Raw genomic sequence first — 24,288 nt, 5'->3', positions numbered from 1 at the left:
ACCCCAACTTGTGTACTGGAAATTACATTAAACAATCTTGAATCTTGAAAGTGTAGCGTAGGTAGACCAGATAGTGCAAGATCATAACGAGCCAAGTCCATCTTAATACAAGTCCACCTTATCTCAGTAGAGAATATTCAATAGCCTTATAACAGTGGGTTTGAATACAGGAAATTGAGGGCCATGGATCATGTGCAGACAGAAGACATCCATTGATTTGACATCAAGTTTAGCATAGTCTTTGTAGGCTGAAATGCCTGATCCTGTGCTGTTCCTGTGTAAAATTTGCTAACATTAAATTCTGCTTCTGATCTGAATTATGGAAGCAGAGATCAGTGTGCTTTAAGGACTGCATATAACAAAGGGTTAATTTTTCTTGACAATACAAGTCTGTAGTAAGCACTCTCCTACTAGAATTTTGAAACAGAAGCTAATACAAGCCACATCTCTCTTAAGAGCAGCAGTTAAGATTCAACTTACTGGAAATCCACTTTCAGTTTCACTTTACTGCTTTACAGACATCCCACCCCTTAAACTTTAAACCAAGAGTTTCAAAATGTAAACAGCTGAGGGTGTATTTCTGATTGGCTAATTGCAGGGTACATCAGCCAATAAAAGGAAAGCAGGGCAGCTTGTTTCTTATTGTGTGTCAGTGTGACTGGTAAGAGTTTAGAGTTCGGCTTGTGAGGCTTCACTCTGGAGGCAGAGGTATGGGTAAGATTGTTTGGTCTTTTCTAACTTTAGAATGGGCTGCTGAGGGAAACAGTGGAAGCAAATATGATAATGTTGTTTAAGAGGCTGTCAGATGCATGAGTCTGCATGGAATGGGATGTATATAGGCAGAAGACAACTGGTTTAATTTAGTGTTGTTCAGAGCAGATATTGTGAACTTTACTCGTTGAGTGGTGTAGTGTTTGGAGTGCCTGTGATCACCAATTGGAATGTGATTCTAGCTGTGTTTGTAGGGAGTTTGTACATTCTCTCTGATTGGCTTTCCACCAGGTACTCTAGCTTCCAAAGGTTTATGTGTTAGATAGACTAAGTTGGACATGCTATGTTGGTTCTGGAGACATGGTGAGGCTGTTCCTAGCACTATCCTCAGATGAAATGCAAATAATACACTTTGCTGTATGTTTTGATATTTCAATGTACATATGACAAACAAAGCTAGCCTTTAAGAGATCTTTAGTGTGGTGGAAATGTCATAAGGAGGTGGCTGGGAACGGACCCAAGTGCAAGACAGACACTGAAGAACTAGGGACAGGACTAGGACATGGACACGAAAACTGGGAACCCAGAATAGGACTAGACAAGAGAGCTAAGAGCCTGAGCTTGGATTCCGAGCTAGAGACTGGACAAGGACCCCAGAACTAGGCAAGGATGTGACTTAGCTGGCAGGCTTGAGGTGAGGCTGGAGACCAGAGGCTTGAGACTTGGGGTCTTAAAGATTGGCTTGGGGCGAGGTTCGAAGCTTGGGGTCTTGAAGCTCCTCCTGGGCATGGCACGGATCTCCACCTGACTGAGGCAAGGGACAGGAAGGGACAGAACCAAATGCAGGGTGACGGCAATACGGCCTGGCTTACCTGATGGAGGCAAGGGACAGGAAGGGACAGAACCAACCGCAGGGTAATGGCAATACAGCCTAGCTTACCTGGCAGAGGCAAGGGACAGGAAGGGAGCTAGATACAGGATGGCTCTAAGACAAGACTTCAGGCAAGGTGAGAGTTACTGGCAAGACAAGGCTGGGCTGGGCTGGGCTGGGCTGGGCTTCAGGCGAGGAAACAGAAAGCAGGGGAAGGGATACAAGGAGTAAGGACAAGAACAATCCAGCAGCCACACCCTGGTCTCTGGAGGTATTTCTGCAGCCAGCCCCAACGAGAATCAGCTGCCTCAATTAGGGCTCAACAGGAGCAGAAACAGGGTAGACAGGAAAACCTGGAGCAAGGGCCGATGGACCAGACCGTGAACCAGAATGCGGACATCACGGACCGGACCATGACAGGAAATGGCAGTAAAAACAATGGTGTGCTGTTCCTGCAGGATGTGGAAGACCAGGGAAACTCCCAGTGTCTATGGTTTGTAGCACTGTGACCAGTTTGAGGTTCAGCAAGGATGGGTGGGATCATATTGGCAGGAGGCCTGAGTTAATCTGTGAGGAGGCATTTCCTGCTGCTGCAGCTCTGACAGGATGTCTGAGTGTTTGTAAATCATCTCAGAGCCAAGGGTGAATAGCTAGAGGCTGTCGTGTCTCTCTGTAACTATTGTTGGGCATTTTGTTTTGCATGGATAAGTTGGGCTGAAGGTTCTTTCTCCTGGCTCCATGATTGACCAGGCTGCTAAGCTGGGGTTTGTGCTCTAGAACACCCAGATTTCTTTGAACTCTATTCCTTTTTTAGAAGAGAATAAGAAACAACTCTATCATCAGTCAGAATGAGGGCTGTCACAAAGTCAAAAAGCATATTCATGCAGAGTCATGGACTACTACAGCACAAAATCAGATTCTTCAGCCCATCTAGTCTGGGCTGTACTGTTATCTGCCTAGTCCTATTGACTGGCACCTGGACCATAGCTCTCCATACTAGTCCCATTTATGTACTTATCTAAACTTCTCTTAAACATTAAAATCAAACCCACATCCAACACTTCTGCTGGCAGTTTGTTCCACACTCTCATCACCCTCTGAGTAAAGATGTTTCCTCATGTTCCCCTAAATATTTCACCTTTCACCCTTAAGCCATGGCCTTTAATTCTAGTTTTGCTCAACCTCAGTGGAAAAGTCTGCTTGCATTTACACTATCAAAATATCCCTGATAATTTTTTTTAATACCTCTATCAAATCTCCCCTCAATCTTCCATGTTCTAAGGAATAAAGTCCTAGCCCATTCATCCTTCCCTATAGCTTAGGCCCTCGAGCTGACAACACCCTTGTAAATTTTCTCTGTACTCTTTCAATCTTCTATATTTGTATATTATGGAACTGAAATTTTCTCTGGAGTAGTTAGTTTTTAACTAATAAAACAAATTAAAATGTAGTAACTGCAAGGTCTCTGGATCAGAAGCTGTTCATTGCAAACTTTTGAAAATACTAAGGAGGATGATTACCAACATTTGACAAAACAGGCTTGGCAAAGTTTGACATTTGGCAGCAGAAATGATTTTATTATCATGTATATAACTTGTCACCATGATCTTGTCATTTACATTAGATATAATTACCCCACGTTTCTGTGTGAGCTCGTAAAGTTCCCATCAACACTTTATCAGAACTTCATTCGACCTTTTGTAGCTACCAGCAACAGCATCATGTCAGGTAAGCTCCTATTTCTATGATTTGTATTTTGAGTTGCAGCATAAACAGGCCTATTCAGCTGAACTGCACAACAGCCCATCTACTTAACCCTAGTCTAATCACAGGACAATTTACAATGACTAATTAACCTACTAACAGGTACATCTTGGATTGCGGGAGGAAACGGGCACCCAGAGGAAACCCACGTGCTTATGGAAAACATACAAACTTCTTGCAGATGGCACTGGAATTGAACTCGGAACTCTGATGCCCCAAACTCTAATAGCATTGTTGTGCTACCATGGTGCTCCCATTTTCTATCTTGGTATCGTAAATTGAAACAGGTGTACAGAACTAGTTTGTTAGATGCAGGGAAATAGGAGGATGGAGTGCAAAGCACTTGAACAACGCACACAAAAATGCTGGAGAAACATGGCCCAGTAGGCAGCAGCTATGGACAGAAGTAAACCTGAAAGAGTCTCGGCCTGAAACATTGACAGTTTATTCCTCTAGATGCCATTTGATCTGCTCAGTTCCTCCAGCAGTTTATTTTTATTTTATTTGTACATATGGAATGGTGATGAGAAGGAATTTCTTCAGCCAGAGTAAATGCATAGTTTTGACGCAGGCAGCAGCTGGGGCGGGGGGGGGCGGGGGGGGCAAGTCATTGGGTATATTTAAAGCAGAGGTTGACAGGTTCTTGACAAGTTGGGGTGTGAAGTGATATGGGGAGAAGGTAGGAGATTGGGGCTGAGGGGGAAATGGATCAGACATGATGAAATGGTGGAGCAGACTCGATGGGCCAAATGGCCTAATTCTGCTCCTATACCTATGGCCTTGTACAACGCAAATAAGTTCTTCTGGCCCATTGAGCCACATGCCCAGCAACCCATCAATTAACCCTAGCCTAGTCACAGAGTGACTTGCAATGACCAATTAACCTACTAACTAATACGTCTTTGCACTGTGAAGAAACCCACATGGTCATGGGGAGAACATACGAACTGCTTGCAGACAGTGGTGGGATTGAACCTTGGTTGCTGGTGCTGTAATAGTTTTGCATGGACTGCTATGATACCGTGGTACCCCACTTTGTATTCCTCTGGATTTCCAGCAACTGCAGAATCCCTTCTGTTTAAACCTGGTTCTGCTGTACACTTCATAATTTCATGAATTTAATTTTGTAACATTGTTATAGTGCTTGTGTTCTAAATCTGACAGATTAGTGGATGTTCATTTTTTTTTTTGGCAACCCTGTACAATCAATTGGTAACCCAACGCCAGCACTTGTTTCTTCCTCAGCTCCACAGCACCTCGGTCTTCTGCCAATCCTGATGCTCCCTCTCTGAGCTAAAGCCCTGTAATCCATCCGGTTCTCTTCTAAAGTTGAGAAAGGGCTGTGGAATTTGGTACAGTAGTGTCGTGGTTAGCGTAATGTTATTACAGAGCCAGTACAGGCAACTCGAGTTCAATTCCTGCCACTGCCTATCAGGAGTTTGTATGTTCTTCCTGTGAATGTGAGTTTCTTCTGGGTGTTCCTGTTTCCTCCCACAGTTGAAGAGTGTACCAGTTGACAGGTGAATTGGTCATTGTAAATTATCCCGTGAATAGTTTAGAATTAAGTAGGGGGATGGTGGGCAGTCTAGCTTGAAGGGCTGGAAGAGCCTATTCTGTGCTGTATTTCGATGAATAACTAAAATTATTTTTTTAAACAAGGCTTAACCCTGAAGTATTAACCCTCAGTGATCAGTTAGGCACAGAGAATCTATATTTACTGACAAGTACCTTCATTCACTCAGTTCACAAGCATATGAATTTACACAACTGAATGCCTGTGTGCAGACTCGCTAGGTTTCTCTGACCCTCAATGAATAGTCAAAGAATAGAAAAGGTAAAACCTAGGAAGAAAGCCCATGCTGGTCATGTTTCTTGTGGTCTTGATGTAACTATTCTGAGACTGTCCTCTGGTCTTAGACTCTCCCACCACAGTAAATTTCCTTTCCATATCCACTCTATCAAGACCTTTCACCATTTGATAGAGTTCAATGAGGTCACCCCCTCTTCTGAATTCAGGAGAATACACATCCTAAGGTTTTTCTTTATGGCAAACTATTCAATTCTGGAATCATTTTTGTGAACCTAGTTTGACCTCTTTCCAGTTTGAGCACATCCTTTCTAAGATGAGGGGCTCAAAACTGATGAATAGTGACAATTCTACACAGACTGTCATGAAGTAACCCAGTGATGCTGATTAATTCCTTTTGCATTTTCCTTTCCAATTGTTGGCAAAACAGTGCTTTTTAATTTCCTATGAATCATGAGGTTCATTTGCACCATCTCTAAAACCTAAACCTAACCAGAAAATGGCTCCATAATATCGAATACAATCTGGTTTGTGCCAACTGACCCCAGATGAGGTCAAACTCTTTCTACATTGTATTTTTACTTGAGTAACTTGCTGTGTTTTACCAGGATTTTCTAAGTATGGCGATATTACAAGGGTTGACACATCAGGAGCTTCCCAGGCAACTGCAAACCAGGACAGACTGGGGTACGGTGGTAAGTGATGAGAGTAAGCCTTGATAAATTTCCATGCTGTTTGTTTATCTGCAAACTCTTGTGGTGGTATATATGTGAGAATGTTCTAGAGCAATCTCCTAAAGCTTCAGGTCACTAGTAGATGTTATCTATGTTTACAATCCCCTAGCACCTGTGTGGCGACACAAGCAATGACATTAAATTGACAGACTATTTGTCCATATCCCTGGCAAATCTAGTCCTGAGTTCAAACTCCAGGCAGGACAGAATTTAGAAACATAGAAAACCTACAGCACAGTACAAGCCCTTCAGCCCACAAAGCTGTGCCGAACATGTCCCTACCTTGGAACTACCTAGGCTTTACCCATAGCCCTCTATTTTTCTAAGCTCCATGTAGCCATCCAAGAGTCTCTTAAAAGACTAACGTTTCCACCTCCACCACCACCGCTGCTGGCAGCCCATTCCATGCACTCAACGCTCTCTGCATTTATATATTTAAAAAAAACGTACCCCTGACATCTCCTCTGTACCTACTTCCAAGCACCTTAAAACTATGCCCTCTCATGCTAGCCATTTCAGCCCTAGGAAAAAGCCTCTGACTATCCACACTATCAATGCCTCTCATTATCTTGTACACCACTATCAGGTCACCTCTCATCCTGCATCACTCCAAGGAGAAAAGGCTGAGTTCACTCAACCTATTCTCATAAGGTATGCTCCCCGAACCAGGCAATATGCTTGTAAATCTCCTCTATATCCTTTCTATGGTTTCCACATTTTTCCTGTAGTGAGGCAACCAGAATTGAGCACAATTTGGGCAAGTGAAATCACACAATTAAAATGTAACAGGAAAAAGTCAGAATCAGTAATAGCAACACAAAGTAAACCGGTTCGTTTGTGTCCTTCAACTTCTATATGTCTATCAATGGCAGAGCTTCAAACGTGTCCCTTTTGATTTCTCAACATGGTAAGATGTAGCCACATTGTACTTGTGGTGTGACAGTAACCACTTCCCATTCTGTGCGAGGGAACAGAGGATCCTCCACTCCTATTCTCCAAATGTGGACAAATATAAGAGGAAGATCTCTGGGCAAAGTTTGGATATTGAAAGGGATGGAATTGAAGTGGTAGCTGGACCAGGCAAGATCAAACTAAACCAGAATCCACCAATTTCAAGCAACGTCCACATAGAGTATGTACAGTGAAATACCGGGGACTTCCAAACATGAAATTACAGAATGGAAAGATGCATTTTATAAAGCATTTGAGTAACAGAAGGTTCTCAAAATTGCTAAATTGCTAATGCTGAAGTCCTGATATAAAAGCTGGACATGTGGAACAGACTCAGTGGGCCGAATGGCCTAATTCTGCTCCTGTGCCTTGTAGTCCAAGATGGGCAGAATTTGTTTGCACTTTCTACAGACACTTTCTTGCCTGCTAATTTCTTCTGCTTTATTCCATTGCTACGTCTTGGAGACATCAAGTAAAATAAAATAACTTGGTTTGCTTCTGTCTACAGGTATTGCAGCTTCTCACAAGCTGATGGAGACTGATTTTCAGCGGGCAAATAATTACAAGTCTTCGATGTACCAAGCTGCCAATGAATACCAAATCGATCCAGCCCTCATTGGTGCTATCGCATCCCGTGAATCTCGAGTAGGCGCAGCCTTGGTAAATGGCTGGGGTGACCATGGGAATGCATTTGGTCTCATGCAGGTAGGATCAAGTTTCCTAGTTCAACAGCCTTGGTAAATGGCTGGGGTGACCATGGGAATGCATTTGGTCTCATGCAGGTAGGATCAAGTTTCCTAGTTCAACAGAAATCTTTCCCCTTGGTGCAGACTAGGACGGTAACAGGGCAGCAGTGGTACAGCTAGTAGAGCCGTTGACACAGAGAATCATGACTGGGTTTAATATCACTGACATGCAGTACTGTACTAGAGTCTTAGCCACATCCTGTACGTGGCCTGGGTGCCTAAGACTTTTGTACAAAACTGTATTTGCCAACATGGAGTAGAGCAAATTTGTAAATCTGGTGGGAGCAAAGAATGCTGGGAATGGTGGTGCTGGAGCACCACAGGAGGGGTGTGGGATAGGTGGCAATGGAGGGCTGGGGAGGGAAACAGTGCAGATACAGATACACCCAGCCCTGAGACACCAGGAAAAGTCATTTGATTCCAAACAATTGGTTTATTGATCATTACAGTATGTCTCTCTGGTGCTTCCCACTCACTTCACTCTTTTCCCCTTTTCCCAACCATGATTACTCTCTCCCTGTCCCCTTTCCCATTGCCAGTCCACAATAGAGACCCATAACAGAATCAGGTTTATCATTACTCATGTATGTCATGAAATGTTTTATTTAGTGGAAGCAGTACAATGCAATGCACAAAATTAATACAGTACTGTGCAAAAGCCTTGGGCACCATAGCTATATATGTGTGGCTAAAATTTCACATTATGGTACTGTGCAAAAGTCTTAAAAAGAAGTCCTGCAGATGCTGGAAATCTAGGGCAACACATACAAAATCCTGGAGAAACTCGGTGGGTCAGTGTCTATGGAAGATTACAAGCAGTCAACATTTTGGTATGAGACCCCCCCCCCCCTTCAGGACAGGGGAGGATGCCAGAATAAAAAGGTGGGAGGGAGTGAAGGGATGAAGGATAGCTCGAAGGTGATGGGTGAAGTCTGGTGGTTGGGAAAGGTAAAAGGCTGTTTTTCAGCAACAGTATAATGCATTACATAAACTATAAATTACAACAAAATTGTGCTTTATGGTCATGGGTTGTTGCTGGTCCCATCTGGTCCCTTTTGGTTCGTTCACATTCAGAGACAGGTTGTTGGCTCTGCACCAGTCTGTTAGCCGCTGCACCTCCTCTGTATGCTGACTCATCGTTCTTACTGATGAGACCCACCACGATCGTGTATCGGCGAATTTGATGATGTGTTTCGAGCTGTGTGTTGCAGCACAGTCGTGGGTCAGCAGAGTGAACATCAGTGGACTGAGCACACAGCCCTGGGGGGCCCTGTGCTCAGTGTGATGGTGTTGGAGATGCTGCTTCCAATCTGGACTGACTGAGGTCTCCCAGTCAGGAAGTCTAGGATCCAGTTGTAGAGGGAGGTGTTCAGGCCCAGTAGGCTCAGCTTTCCAATCAGTTTCTGAGGAATGATTGTGTTGAATGCTGAACTGAAGTCTATGAACAGCATTCGAACGTACGTGTCTTTTTTTTTTTGTCCAGGTGGGCTGGGGCCAGGTGGAGGGTGATGGCAATGGTGTCATCTGTTGAACAGTTGTGATGATATGTGAGCTGCAGGGGGTCCAGTGAGGGGGGGCAGCAGGGTCTTGATGTGCCTCATGATGAGCCTCTTGAAACACTTCATGATGATGGATGTGAGTGCGACGGGACGGTAGTCATTGAGGCTGGACACTGAAGACTTCTTCAGCACAGGGACGATGGTGGCGGCCTTGAAGCACATAGGAATGATGGCACTGCTCAGGGAGATGTTGAAGATGTCAGTGAGAATCTCTGCTAGCTGGTCTGCACATCCTGAGCACTCTGCCAGGAATATTGTCTGGTCCAGCAGCCTTCTGTGGGTTGACCCTGCACAGGGTTCTCCTCGCATTGGCCCGGGTAAGACATAGCACCTGGTCACTTGGAGGAGGGTTGGTCTTCCTCACCACCATGTCATTTTCCGCCTCAAAACGAGCGTAGAAATTGTTCAACGCATCTGGGAGGGAGGTATCACCAGCACAGGCAGGTGGTGTTGTCTTGTAGTTGCTGATGTCCTGAATGCCCTTCCACATGCGCCGTGTGTTGTCGCTGTCCTGGAAGTGGCTGTGGATTCACCGGGCGTGTACACGCTTTGCCTCTCTGATGGCCCGGGACAGTTTGGCCCTCGCTGTTGTTAGGTCTGCCTTGTCACCTGCTCTGAAGGCGGAGTCACGGGTCCTCAGCAGCGCACGCACCTCCGCGGTCATCCATGGCTTCTGTTTAGCGCGTGTAGTGATGGTCTTGGACACAGCAATGTCATCGATGCACTTGCTGATGTAGCTAGTCACCGATGCCGTGTATTCCTCTAAGTTGGTAGAGTTGCCATTGGTTGCAATCTCCCTGAATATGTGCCAGTCAGTGTGCTCAAATCAGTCTTGAAGAGCAGGGATGGCTCCTGCTGGCCAGGTTTTCACCTGCTACTGAACTGGTCTGGAGCACCTGACGAGTGGTCTGTATGCTGGGATTAGCATAACAGAGATGTAGTCTGAGTAACTGAGGTGGGGGTCCGCCTGGTACGCGTCGGGAATATTTGTGTAAACAAGGTCCGACATGTTCTCCCCTCTCGTTGCAAAGTCCACAATACTGATGGAATTTGGGGTGCACTGACTTAAGGTTCACATGGTTAAAATCTTGGGCAACAGTAAACAGTCCATCAGGATGTGCATCCTGCAGTTCTGGCCATACTACAATGAGGGTTACCCCTGTGTAGTGCAGTTTCAGTTCAAAGTAAATTCATTACCAAGGTACATGTCCACCACCAAGTACAAGCCTGAGGTTCATTTTCTTGCAGTCATACACCATAATTTCATAACAGAACAACCATAATAAAATCAGTGTAAGATCACATCAACTTGGGCATTCAACCTGTGCACAAATGATGACAAACTGTGCAAATACCAAAAGAAAAGTAACAAATAAAAAAGCAATAAATGTTGAGAGCAAGATGGAGTCCTTGAAAACGAGTCCATAGGTTGTGGGAGCATTTTGATGATGGGGCAAGTGAAGTTATCCCCTTAGTCCAAGAGTCTGAGTTTGAGAGGTAATAACTGCTTCTGTATCACCTTCCTGATGGCAGCAGTGAGAAAAACATGTCCTAGGTGGTGGGGTTCCCTGATGATGGATGCTGCTTTCCTGTGACAACTCTTCATGCAGGTGTGCTCAATGGTGGGGAGGGCTTCTCCCAGGATGACTGGACCGTATCCACTATTTATAGGATTTATTTATTGTTTTATTCAAGGGCACTGGTACAGTATTGCCATACCAGGCTGTGATGCAGACAGTCAGCACTTCTGCAGGTTTGTCAAAATGTTGGATGTCGTGCTGAATCTTTGCAAATACCAAAGGAAGTAGAGCTGCTGCCATACTTTCTTCATTGTTGTACTTGTCTGCTGCTCCCAGGACAGGTCTTCCAAAATAATAACTGAGAAATTTAAAGTTGCTGACCCTCTCCACACCTGATCCTGAGAGTTGCTTCATGCATCTGTTTTCATCCTCCTGGAGTCAATAATCAGCTGACATTGAATGAGAGGCTGTTGTCCTGGCACCACTCAGCCAGATTTTCAATCTCCCTCCTATATGCTGATTCGTCAACACCTTGACTTGGCCTACAACAGTGGTGTCATCAGAAAACTTAAGTATGGCTTCATAGCTGTAATTAGTCACACAGTCATAGGTATAGAGCAAGGGGCTAAGCACACAGCCTAGTAGTGCTCTGAGCTGATGAAGATTGTAGAGATGTTGTGGCCAACCCAAACTCTCTGGGATCTGCAAGTGAAGAAATCGAGGATCCAATTGCACAAGGGGTATTGAGGCCAAGGTCCTGAAGGTTAATGATTCATTCTGAGGGGATGAGGGGATGATGGTATTGAATGCCAAGCTGTAGTCCTGGTGTGTGCATCTATGCTGCCCAGGTTTTTCCTCCCATGTCCCATAGTCATCCAGGTCAGTGGGTTAATAGGCAGCTGTAAATTGCCCTGGTTTGTACATAATATAGCTTCACCATGGATGGTCCCCTAGCTGGCTGTGAAAGGAGGGTTGGGCATGAGGCTAGCAACCCTATCCTGGTTTTAAAAACCTAGAGCTACAGACGCTCCAGGTGACATCCCTGGGAGAGGAAGGATGTTTGAAGATGGGCTACACTGGGGGACAATTTGAATCCAGGACTGGATTCCGGTGAGTTGCTCTCAGTAGTCTGCTGCAGTAGGGGTGATGGGCTGAGAAATACATAATTGATCAATTCTGGTGATTAATGGGAATGAGGGGAATTTTTAAAGTGTTTAGGATAGGACTTGTGAAAATGTTGGTGGGGTGGGGGTACTCTACACAGACTAGGGCCTGATTCTTTGCATTTCAACTAGAGTCTAAAGCAAGGATGTAATGCTGAGGCTTTGTATCAGGTGCTGGTGAGTTCTCATGGCATACTGTGAGCAGTTTTGGGGCCCCTTGTCTAACAAAGAATGTGCTGAAATTGGAGGGGGTTCAAAGGAGGCTCACAAAAGTGATTCTAGGGTGGAAAGGCTTATCATATGGGGAATGTTTGGACCTGAAGATGTACTCACTGGAATTCAGAAGAATGAGAGGTGACCTGATTTGAAACTTATTGAATGGTGAAAGACCTTGATAGAGTAGATTTGGAGAGGATGTTTCCTATGGTGGGAGTGTCTAAGATCAGAGGACAGCCTCAGAATGGAGGGATGTCCATTCTGAACAGATGAGGAATTTCTTCTGCCAGTGAGTGGTGAATCTGTGGAATTTGTTGTCACAGGTGGCCGTGGAGGCCAAGTCATTGGATACATTTAAGGCAGAGGTTGATAGATTCTTGATGAGTCAGGGTATGAAGGGATATGGGGAGAAGGCAGGAGATTGTAGCAGAGGAAAAATGGATCAACCATGATAAAATGATGGAGCAGACTAGATGGGCCACTTGTGCTCCTATATCTTGTGATCTAAAAGGAAAACAAAGTCTAATGTTGTAATTAGGAATAGAACAGGCAGGTAAATTCAAGCTTACTTATCATAGGTATGTGTAATTTATGTCATAGGGTAGATAAGCCATGAGAATTGACTTTGCAGCAACAGCACAACACATTGCAAGACCGACAAGCTGATATAAATCACGCTAATTTGTATATTCCTTATTATAAAGTAGTAATTTTTCTGGACTGTACTGCTGCCACAAAACAAATTTCACAGCATGCCATTGATAATAAACTGATTCTGACATATTAACAAATTGTACATAATTTGCATGTGTGCAAAATCAGCAGTGTGGGACTGAGAAAAATATTAGATTATTATTGACTTGTGTTACCAGATACAATGGACAGCTTGTCTTTCATACTGTTCATACCATCAAATCATTAGTGTATTGAGGTAGAAGAATAACAATGCAGAATAAAGTGTAAAAGCTACAGAAAGTACAGTACAGGTAAAATGCAAGATTATGATGAGGTAGATTTTATTTGGAGACACAGTATGGTAACTGATCCTTCTGGCCCAACAAGTCCAGGCTACCCAGTTATACCCATGTTACCTATTAACCTGTATATCTTTGAAATGTGGATGGAAACAGGAACACCCAAAGGAAAGCCATGCGATCACAGGGGGAATGTACAAATTCTTTACAGTGGTGGAATTAAGCCCAGGTTGCTGGCACTATAATGGGATTATGCTAAATGCTATATTACTATTGCCCCTATTTTATGTGGTTAAGTCCACTTTATTGCTAAGAGCCCCATTCAGAGTCTGGTAACAATGGGATAGAAGCTGTTCTCGAGCCTTTTGGGTGGGTGGTATCTTTGATTATGCCAGTTACTTTAGTGAGGCAGCAGAGTCCATTAAGAGGAGGCTGGTTCCACAATTCTTTGCAGTTTCTAGCAGTTCAATGCAGAGCAGTTGCCTTGCCAAGTTGCTATGCATCCAGACAGCTCTTGTAACTCTGTTTCATGACATGACCTGGATGGTGGTGTAATTGATGGATGAAAGCCACTTTCCTGAGATACCTTGTCCTCAGTAGCAGAAAGCTACTGTCCATCACTGTCCTCCATAGCATCTTCATCCAACGAGAGGAGAAGAAACTCCATTCTGTTCTCGCATCCTTTCCCAACATCCTGTGCCCAACCAATCATTCCTGATAAAGCAGCAATTCATTTCCCATGTTAATATGGTCTATAGAATTTGGTGTTCAAGGTGGTATTCACATTGGAGAAACCAAACACACATTAGGTGACTGTTTTGTGGCATGCTTGCACTCTGTTCACAGGGGTGATTCTCAGCTTCTCGTTGCATGACACTTTAATTCTGAATGTTGCTCCTGATCCAGCCTGTCTGTCTGTGGTCTCTACTACCATTAGCAAGACCCAACGTAAGCAGAGGGACAACATCTCGACTTATGTCTGGCACTTGGCAACCAAAAATGAATACTGAATTCTCCTTTGGGTAGACTGCTCTGTTTTCCATAATTGTGCTCATGTCCCTTCTTTCTGTTCCTTTAAAATTGTCATAGAATGCTACAGCACAGAAACAGGCCCTTCAGCCCACCTAGTTCATACTACATTGTTGTTCTTAGTCCCATCAACTGCAATTTTGCAGCTCGAATACCTCCCATCCACGTACTTATCCAAACTTCTCTTAAATGGTGCAATTGAAACCACATGTACCACTTCCACTGGCAGCTCATTTCATCCTCACCGCCCTCTGAGTGAAGAAACTCCCCGTCATGCTCACCTTAAGCAGCCTCCTTCCACTGAGATTGATTGCAACTAGAGGTCAATAGGTTAAGGGTGAAAGGTGAAACATTTGACTTTATCCTATCTATACCCATCATAATTTTGAATACCTCTAAGATGACTCTTCACTTTCCGATGCCCTGGGAATAAATTCCTAAGCTATTCAACCATTCCATATAACTCGGTCCCTGAAGTCCTAGTAACATGTAAATTTTCTCTCTACCCTTATTGATATCTTTCCTGTGGATGGATGACCAGAACTGCACACAATACTCCAAATTTATCCTCAATGTCTTGTACTACTTCAACATAAGATCCCTACTATTGTACTCAATATGCTGATTTATGAAGGCCCATGTACCAAAATCTCTCTGACCTCACCTACCTACAATGATACTTTCAAAGAATTTTAGATCTGTATATCCAAATCCCTAAAAAGCCTTCCTCAAGGTTGATCCTTGTGCTCCTCCTCACGTGGACTCTCAACTTTACCTGATATTTTTCGTCTTTCACCTCATCTCACAGCAGAATTATATCCAGTAAGTTGAGGTTTCTGCTGTAAGTTTCAGAAGCACAACCGCTATGTATTGCATTCAACTTCACCCTCCAGACTTCCAGTCACAGAAATGCATACATGTGGATCAACATTGTCATCTATTGCCAAAAATCAGTACTGCAACTGAAGGGTAACCCACAGGTTGAGTCAGTGGTGAGGAAGGCAAATGCAATCTTGGCATTCAAGAGGACTAGAATATAAAGGCAAGGATGTGATGCTGAGGCTTTATAAGGCAAAGGTCAGATCTCCCGTTATGAGCAGTTTTGGTCCCCTTTCCAAAGAAAGCATGTGCTGGCATTAGACAGTGTCCAGAGGAGGTTCATGGGAATGATTCTGGGAACGAAAGGGTTAATGTATGAGGAGCATTTGATGGCTCTGGGCCTGTACTTGCTGAATGAAGGAGGATCTTATTGAAACATTGTTCCTGTCCTGCTGAACGTGGTGGGCATGTTATGTTTTCTTGTGGGCTGCCCCTCAGCACATCCAAGTTTCTGTTAGTAGTTAAAGCAAGTGACCTATTTCATAGCTTCAATATGTATGTGATAAATCTGAAGCTGATATTCAACTCTTTAACAGTGATAGAATTCCTCTTGTCCTTCCCTACCACCCCATCAGCCTCCACGTTACCCTCTGCAACCTTTGCCATCTCCAAAGGGATCCTATCACCCCTCTACATTTTCCACAGGGATTGCTCCCTCTGTGATTTCCTTGACCATCTCTCTCCTCTATCCTCCCTCCTAGCACTTGTCACTGTAAGCAGCCTAAGTGCTGTACTTAAGACCATAAGATGTAGGAGCAGAAGTAGGCCATTTGGCCCATTGAGTCTGCTGTGCCATTCAATCATGGGCTGATCCAATTCCTCCAGTCATCCCCACTCCCCTACCTTCTCCCCATACCCTTTGATGCCCTGGCTAATCAAGAACCTATCTATCTCTGCCTTAAATACACCCAATGACTTGGCCTCCATAGCCACTCGTGGCAACAAATTCCACAGATTTACCACCCTCTGACTTCTCCGCATCTCAGTTCTAAATGGGCGTCCCTCAATCCTGAAGTTGCACCCTCTTATCCCAGACTCCCCTACCATGGGAAATAACTGTCATATTTAATATGTTCAGGCATTTAACATTCGGAATGTTTCTGAGATCCACCCCCCCCCCGGCCATTCTCCTGAACTCCAAGGAGTACAGCCCAAGAGCTGCCAAACATTCCTCATATGGTAATCCTTTCATTCCTGGAATCATTCTCGTGAATCTTCTCTGAACCCTCTCCAATATCAGTATTTCCTTTCTAAAATAAGGAGCCCAAAACTGCTCACAATACTCCAAGTGTGGTCTCACGAGATGTTGGACAAAGGTAGCTTGTCCTCTGAAGTGGTGGAGGCTGGCGAAAAGATCTGATAAGTCCATAAAACTGAGGTATCGATAGGGGTGGACAATTAATCTTTCTCCCAGGGCTGAAATGTCAAACACTGGAGAATGTGCATTTTAAAGTCTGAGGACAAAGTTTTTTTTGTGTTAGGTGTGTGGAAAGGACTGCTGGGGGTAGTGGAGCAGATATGATAGTGATGTTAAGAGGTTCTTTTGACACAGCTGGGAGTGATTTGGTCAGTTTGGCACCAACATAATGGGCCAAAAGGCCTTTTCCTCTTCTGTTCCAATAAAACATTCAGTTCATGGGCAATTTAAGATGTGTAATAATTAGTTATACAACCTGAAAGAGTTCCCATTCCACCATTTAAATAAACCCAGGCCTTCAAGATGCTAACTTTTAAACTCCAATCAACACAAAAGCATTTTATCCAAGCACCTTCAAAATATTTGTGGGAGCTTAGTGTAGGTTACCAGCATGCACTCAGTGGCCACTTCATTTAGTAAACCTGCTCGTTAATGCAAATACCTACAGAACTACCACTCACTGGATTTTTTGATCCTTGCACATTCTCTGTAAACTCTAGATACTGTTGTGCATGAAAACCCCAGGAGGTCAGCAGTTTCTGAAATATACAAATCTCCTCATCTGGCACCAATGATTATCCCAGTCACTTAAAATCACATTTCTTCCCCCATTCTGATATTTGGTCTGAACAAAGACTGAACCTTTTGACCATGTCTGCTTGCTTTTATGTATAAAGTTGCTGCTGTGTAACAACACAAGAGCATCTCTGAAAGCACAACACATCAAACCTTGAGGTGGATGGTCTGCAGCAGCAGCCCACGTGCATACAGTCAGTGGCCAATTTATTAGAAATAAGAGGTAGCTAATAAACTGGTCACTGGGTGTATTGTTGTTTTACTGAAGGGTGTGGATAAATACAGATTTTCCTTTAGTGTGCTCTACTGGATAAGACCTGATATCGCATGGAGAGTTGAGAAAAGGTTGTCGATAATGGCATCATTACAATCAATATTAAAATTCCCTATACTTTTATCTTATTTTAATGTAAGTCATGGCAATGAAGGGCCTCCTAATCGCTGGTAAACAAATGTCATTTCTATTCCAGGTTGACAAACGCTGGCATTCACCGCGTGGCTCTTTCGACAGCGTAGAACATCTTAAGCAAGGAACAGGTATACTGGTAGATATGATTGGACGCATAAAACAAAAGTTTCCAAGCTGGACTAAAGAGCAGCAGCTTAAAGGTTTGGCTCTTTTTTTCTTATTAATTTTTATTTAGAGATATGATGGCAGAATATACTATTGGGTCAAATATCATGACAGAATATAGTATTAATGGTAAGACTCTTGGCAGTGTGGAGGATCAGAATGATCTTGGGGTCTGAGTCCATAGGACGCTGAAAGCTGCGATGCAGGTTGACTCTGGTTAAGAAGGCATGCAGTGCATTGGCCTTCATCAACCATGGGATTGAGTTTAAGAGCTGAGAGGTAATGTTGCAGCTGTATAGGACCCTGGTCAGACCCCACTTGGAGTACGGTACTCAGTTCTGGTTGCGTCACTACAGGAAAGATGTGGAAGCCATAGAGCTTGCAGAGGAGATTTAGAAGGATGTTAACACGAGGAAATCTGCAGATGCTGGAAATTCAAGCAACACACATCAAAGTTGCTGGTGAACGCAGCAGGCCAGGCAGCATCTCTAGGAAGAGGTACAGTCGACGTTTCGGGCTGAGACCCTTCGTCAGGACTAACTGAAAGAAGAGTTAGTAAGAGATTTGAAAGGGGGAGGGGGAGATCAGAAAGGATAGGAGAAGACAGGAGGGGGAGGGATGGAGCCAAGAGCTGGACAGGTGATTGGCAAAAGGGATATGAGAGGATCATCAGACAGGATGCCCAGGGAGAAGGAAAAGGGGGAGGGGGGGAAAAACCCAGAGAATGGGCAGGGGGTATAGACAGAGGGACAGAGGGAGCAAGAGAAGAGAGAGAAAGAATATGTGTATTATCCTCTGGGTTTTCCACCCTCCCCTTTTTCCTTCTCCCTGGGCCTCCTCTCCCATGACCCTCTCATATCCCTTTTGCCATTCAACTGTCCAGCTCTTGGCTCCATCCCTCCCCCTCCTATCATTTTGGATCTCCCCCTCCCCCTCCCACTTTCAAATTTCTTACTAGCTCTTCCTTCAGTTAGTCCTGACGACTGGTCTCGGCCTGAAACGTCAACTGTACCTCTTTCTAGAGATGCTGCCTAGACTGCTGCATTCACCAGCAACTTTGATATGTGTTGTTTACAAGGATGTTGCTTGGATTGGGGAGCATGCCTTATGAGAATAAGCTGAGTGAACTTGTCCTCTTCTCCTTGGAGTGACAGAGCATGAGAGGTGACCTGATAGAGGTGTACAAGATGAGAGGCATTTATTGTGTGGATAGTCAGAGGCTTTTTCCCAGGGCTGAAATGGCTAGCATGAGAGGGCACAGTTTTAAAGTGCTTGTAAGCAGATACAGAGGAGATGTCAGGGGTAAGTTTTTTTTTCATGCAGAGTGGTGAGTGCATGAAATGGTCTGCCGGTGATGGTGGTGGAGGAAGAAAAGATCGGATCTTTTAAGAAACTCCTGGATAGGTACTTGGAGCTTAGAAAAATAGAGGGCTAAGGGTAACCTGAGGTAATTTCTAAGGTAAGGAGATGTTCAGCACAGCCTTGTGGGCCGAAGGGCCTGTATTGTGCTGTAGGTTTTCTGTTTCTAGATGCAGTGCAGAACAGGTCTTTCCATTCCAACAGGACATGCTGTCCAGCAACCAACCTATCTAACACTAACACTAGCCTAATCTCAAGGCAATTTATGTTGACCACATCTCTGAACCCTGGGAGGAAACCAGAGCACCCAGAGGAAACCCACGTGACTCAAAATGTACTTGCGGATGAGCCTGGAATTGAAATCCAACCTTCAGAATGCGCCAAGCAGTAACAGTGTTAGACTATCCGCTCTGCTACACTACCATGGTGCCCTCTTTAATCTTTCACTGTTTAGTATGTTGAATGCCGGAGAAACTGCAGTGTTGCCCATCAGAATACCTTTGTAACATAGGACAGGAGCAGTATTAAACCATTCAGCCCTTTGAGTGTGCTCCACCATCCCATCATGGCTGATTTATCATCAATCACAACCCCATTTTCTTGCCTCCTCCCTTTAACCTTTGATTCCCTGACTAATCAAACTATCAAACTCTGCTTTAAAGCTATCCAGTGACCTTGGCCTCCACAGCCAAGAATTGACTAAAGAATCTTCTCTCTCCCCCCACCCCCCCCCCCAATATCTCTGTTCTATATGGACATTCCTCTATTCTGAGACTGTTCCCTCTGGTCTTGGACTCCCCTGCTACAGGAAACATCCTCTCCACAGCCTTTCTATCTGAGCCTTTCAATAGTTGATAGGTTTCAATGAGATTTCTCCCCCACCCCCACCGTTCAGCGAGTACAGGCTCAGAACCATCAAAAGCTCCTCATACATTAACCCTTTCATTCCTGAAATCATTCCCATGAGCCTCCTCTGGACTTTCCAATGCCACTCCATTTTGTAGGTAAGGAACTCAAGCTGCTCAATACTCCAAGTGCAGTCTGACCAATTCTTTAAAGCCTCATCATCCCCTTAGCATTGTCACTGGCCATTAAACCTGTTGTGTGCACAAACCACTTGCCAATGCTGACTAATTAATTTATTGCCAAGATGACACCAATGAACCATGGTGATGTTCTGCAGAGCAAACAGGTAGGGCATCTTTAAGCAGGTGAAGGTTCATTGCCATGGCTGGAAGTGAAGTGGAGGACCCCAAGCCAGGCTGAAACGCACAGGAATGAGGCCTCATCTACCCACCAGCTGATAGTAAACATGCAGTTGCTATAGAACAAAGATTCAAAGTATTGTACACTTTGATAACAAATTCAGTTATGTATGCTGTATAAAACCCTGAGACTCGTCTTCCCGCAGACAGCCATGAAACTATTCAAATATACAAATTGTGCAAATAGGGAAAATAAAGTTGGGGGGGAGGAACACAGAATATTAAACATCAAACTACAGAAACCTTGAAACAGTCTAAGAACAATTTAGTTCATTTCAGCTGTTCATTGACTATAGGCTTCAGAGCCAGTCCGCCTCACTCAAAATTGTGCAAAATAGCAAAAAAGAATGACCAGAATTGCATATAAACTGAAGTGCAGAGTCCTCTAAAATGAGCCCAATCCCCAAACTGTGCCAGTCAAACCTTGCCCAAGACCCAAGATTCCAGCACCTTCCTCTGGCAGCAGTGGAGACGAGATTGGTCAAATGCAGGTGGCGAGTGTTGAGCTGCTTCTCTCGTCTCAATTTCAATCTTGCTTGGCACTTTAATCGGTGAGAAATGGAGTCGATCACAGGCTTGCATATCTTGGCCTCCAGGCCGCGCACTTGTTCCAAATCTCAAACTCCCTCAGATAGCAAAGCGCCAGAACTACACGATCAAAATGTAAAGCATGGGTTGCAAACGCACCTGCACTAGAATCTTAATACTAAGATTCAGGTTAGTACTAGAATCATATAAAAGAAGCACAAAGTATTTTGATGAACTGCCTGAAGAACGTCACTGTTGGTTGTATTTGCTGGTGCCATCCTCAAAATTGAGGACCTGAGAACAAGAATGCTGCATTGAAGGGAAATAAGAGATTGTTGTGTTCTATGTTTGAGACTTGGCTTTCTCCCAGGATACTCGATACAGCAATCAGACCTGAACACTACATGATTCACAGAATTGAGCAAACTGCTGTTTCAGAAAAGGCAAAAGGTGGAGCTGTGTGTTTCATGATAAACTCTTGGTGGTGCTTCCTAAAACCTTGAACACCTAAAGGTCAAATGCAATCTTCTATTCACCTGGAGAATTCTCCATAATCCTGACAGCAATATATGTACTGTCGGTGACTGACTATAATCAAGCACTTGAGATACCACATGATGCAGTCTCCAAATAATTTTAAATCAGTCAGGGACTTCAATCAGACTTGTTTGAAGAAAACCCTGCCCAATTACCATCAGCATACACCATAACCTGTAGCACCACAGGTGCTAACCTAATAGACCACTGCTGTACCAAGATGAGGAATGTCTACCATTCCACACAGAATGCATTGTAGTAAATCAGATCACTTGGCTGTCTTTCTATCTGCATTAAGGCAGAGACTTGGCGGGATGGGGTGGGGGGGAGCTTCAGAGATTAGGACAAAGTGGTTGTGGGAGGCAGAGGATTGGCTATAGATTTGCTGTGAGTCAATGAACTAGTTTATGCTAAAGAACTTGTCTGTGGAACTGAATCCACGTGATTGTTGCCACAAAATTATTGGCAAACCTCTATAGATGTGTTGTGGAAAGTGTGCTGACTGGCTGCATTACAGCCTGATATGGGAACACCAATGCCTTTGAGTGAAAAATCCTACAAAAGGTAGAAGATTTGTCCAGTACATTGTGGGGGAAAACCTCCAAACCATTGAGCACATCTATGTAAAACATTGCCGGAAAAGCAGCATTAATCAGATCTTCACCATCAAGACCATGTTCTTGCTGCTGCCATCGGGTAGAAGGTACAAGAGCCTCCGGACTTTCAATTCCTTGTTCAAGAATAGTTACCAACCCTCAACCATCAAACTCTTGAACAAAAGGGGATAGTTACACTCATTTAAGGACTCTTGTCTTGTTATTTCATGCTCATTATTCATCGCCATTTACAGTTGCTGCTCTGTAGATTTGCTAAGTATGCCTGCAGTGGGAAAAAATCTGAGTTGTATGTGGTGGCATGTATGTACTTTGATAAATTTTACTTTGAACTTAGTGGAATTGATTGCCACAGCTGGCTATTTTGGCTTGGAATTGCCTTTTGAAGGTGTCCTAGATCCTGGGTAGGCTTGTATACATGATGGAGCTGACAAAGTTTACAACTTCCTGTAGCTTCCTCTCACCTTGTGCAATGACCCCTCCCTTCCAGATGGTGATGCAACCAGTTAGAATTCTCTCCGCAATATCTACAGAAATTTGTGAGCATCTTTGACATACCAGTTCTGCTGTACCTCTGCCCGATTGTAGCAGTGAGAAGCAAGCATAGCCTGGATGTTTGGTGTACCTAGATCAAAGTCTTATGGTTTTAGATGGCACTGGTGAAGCACAACAACTTTTTGTCAACAAAAAGAAATATTAACTACATTAATTGCACCTTTTCTCGTACTGTTTGATCGATTTCAGTGTTGGGCAGAATTGGAAAAGTCGGGTACGGGCGAGAGTATATGAAGGCTGCAGGGCCCAGATCTAAGAGCATGGAATAACCAGTTTAAGCACCAGGCTAGATTGCAAAGGTTGTGTGTCAGGGCTGGTGTTAAGCTCACTGCATGAGACTTATTCGCCTCTGAACTGAACTGAGGCAGTGGCCTGTAACTAACAGGCTCCTGGATTGGCTGTGACTGGCTTTGTGACTGTGGGCCTACTTTTGTGAACTTCACTGATGAAAGTTACATATTTTTATTGTTTGCACTTCTATTTTTCCTGAACATTGGATATTTGACAGTCTTTTTCATGGTTGCTGTAGGGTTTCTTTGTTTTGTGGCTGGTTGCCTGCAAGAGCTAAATCACAAGACTGGCTATTGTACACTTTAATGTATTCTGAACTTTGCTACTTTTTGTCATCTGCCCTAATATCAGCTTATTTGGCTAATAATATTCTGTAAATATGTCTTGGTAGTGTCTAGGCTAACAATGCTATACAAAAGGTGCTTGTTAATGGGTGTTATAACAGTTGTCTCTTTACGACAGGTGCCCTTGCTGCTTACAACATGGGTCCAGATAATGTCCGTAACTACCAAAATGTGGATGCTTCTACAACAGGCCGAGACTACTCTAATGATGTGATTGCACGTGCCCAGTGGCTGAAGAAAAAGGGCTTTTGATCAACTATTCTAATATCTGCATTCTGTCTCATAATTGACCTTAAATTACTGCAATTTGAGAAATGTCGATTCTGGTTTTTATCACATTACTGCCATGGAGACTATTGACAAAATGATTGCAAGAGAATAAACAATTATATGGATATCTTGAAAGTTTCTTAATGTTGCAACACAAAGTTGGAGGAGCTCAGTGGTTTGGCCAGAATTAGTAGAAGGAAGTGAACAGTTGACTTTTTGGGTTAAGACCCTTCATAGGGAGTAAAAGATGGGGAAATGATGAGTGGATAGGGGAGAACCAGTGGATGTGGTATATTTGGATTTTCAAAAGGCTTTTGACAAGGTCCCACATAGGAGATTAGTGTGCAAATTTAAAGGACACGGTATTGGGGGTAAGGTATTGGTGTGGGTGGAGAATTGGTTAGCAGACAGGAAGCAAAGAGTGGGAATAAGCGGGACCTTTTCAGAATGGCAGGCGGTGACTAGTGGGGTACCGCAAGGCTCAGTGCTGGGACCCCAGTTGTTTACAATATATATTAATGACTTGGATGAGGGAATTAAATGCAGCATCTCCAAGTTTGCGGATGACACGAAGCTGGGTGGCAGTGTTAGCAGTGAGGAGGATGCAGGGTGACTTGGTTGGGTGAGTGGGCAAACTCATGGCAGATGCAATTTAATGTGGATAAATGTGAAGTTATCCACTTTGGTGGCAAAAATAGGAAAACAGATTATTATCTGAATGGTGGCCGATTAGGAAAAGGGGAGGTGCAACGAGACCTGGGTGTCATTATACACCAGTCATTGAAAGTGGGCATGCAGGTACAGCAGGCGGTGAAAAAGGCGAACGGTATGCTGGCATTTATAGCGAGAGGATTCGAGTACAGGAGCAGGGAGGTACTACTGCAGTTGTACAAGGCCTTGGTGAGACCACACCTGGAGTATTGTGTGCAGTTTTGGTCCCCTAATCTGAGGAAAGACATCTTTGCCATAGAGGGAGTACAAAGAAGATTCACCAGATTGATTCCTGGGATGGCAGGTCTTTCATATGAAGAAAG

The 24,288-nt window shown here is 44.0% G+C and overlaps 1 protein-coding gene across 2 annotated transcripts; it reads left to right on the top strand.

The window, feature by feature from the left end:
• Positions 1 to 624: 624 nt before the first annotated feature.
• LOC134353166 (lysozyme g-like) lies at positions 625 to 23,379 on the top strand. 2 transcript variants are annotated; one of them, XM_063061149.1, is made up of 6 exons: positions 625 to 714; positions 3,207 to 3,310; positions 5,762 to 5,848; positions 7,347 to 7,543; positions 17,388 to 17,526; positions 23,103 to 23,379. In XM_063061149.1, exons 2-6 carry the CDS (start codon positions 3,304 to 3,306, stop codon positions 23,234 to 23,236), a joined length of 564 nt encoding a protein of 187 aa, XP_062917219.1. In that variant the 5' UTR covers positions 625 to 714; positions 3,207 to 3,303; the 3' UTR covers positions 23,237 to 23,379. The 2 variants fall into 2 exon arrangements, with proteins under 2 accessions (XP_062917219.1, XP_062917217.1); XM_063061147.1 differs by having other exon boundaries at positions 632 to 708.
• The last annotated feature ends 909 nt before the right edge of the window (positions 23,380 to 24,288 follow it).

The sequence above is a fragment of the Mobula hypostoma genome, chromosome 10 (genome assembly GCF_963921235.1).
Source record: "Mobula hypostoma chromosome 10, sMobHyp1.1, whole genome shotgun sequence".
Classification (NCBI taxonomy): domain Eukaryota; kingdom Metazoa; phylum Chordata; class Chondrichthyes; order Myliobatiformes; family Myliobatidae; genus Mobula; species Mobula hypostoma.
The sequence above is the reverse complement of the archived record's forward strand: the minus strand, read 5'-3'. Positions and strand labels throughout refer to the sequence as shown.

Bases quoted from the DNA above. Each gene is read 5' to 3' on its own strand.
- LOC134353166 (XM_063061149.1), top strand. The intron at 5,849-7,346 runs GTAAGTGATGAG...TTCTGTCTACAG, and splicing joins GGACAGACTGGGGTACGGTG to GTATTGCAGCTTCTCACAAG. The intron at 17,527-23,102 runs GTTTGGCTCTTT...TCTTTACGACAG, and splicing joins TAAAGAGCAGCAGCTTAAAG to GTGCCCTTGCTGCTTACAAC.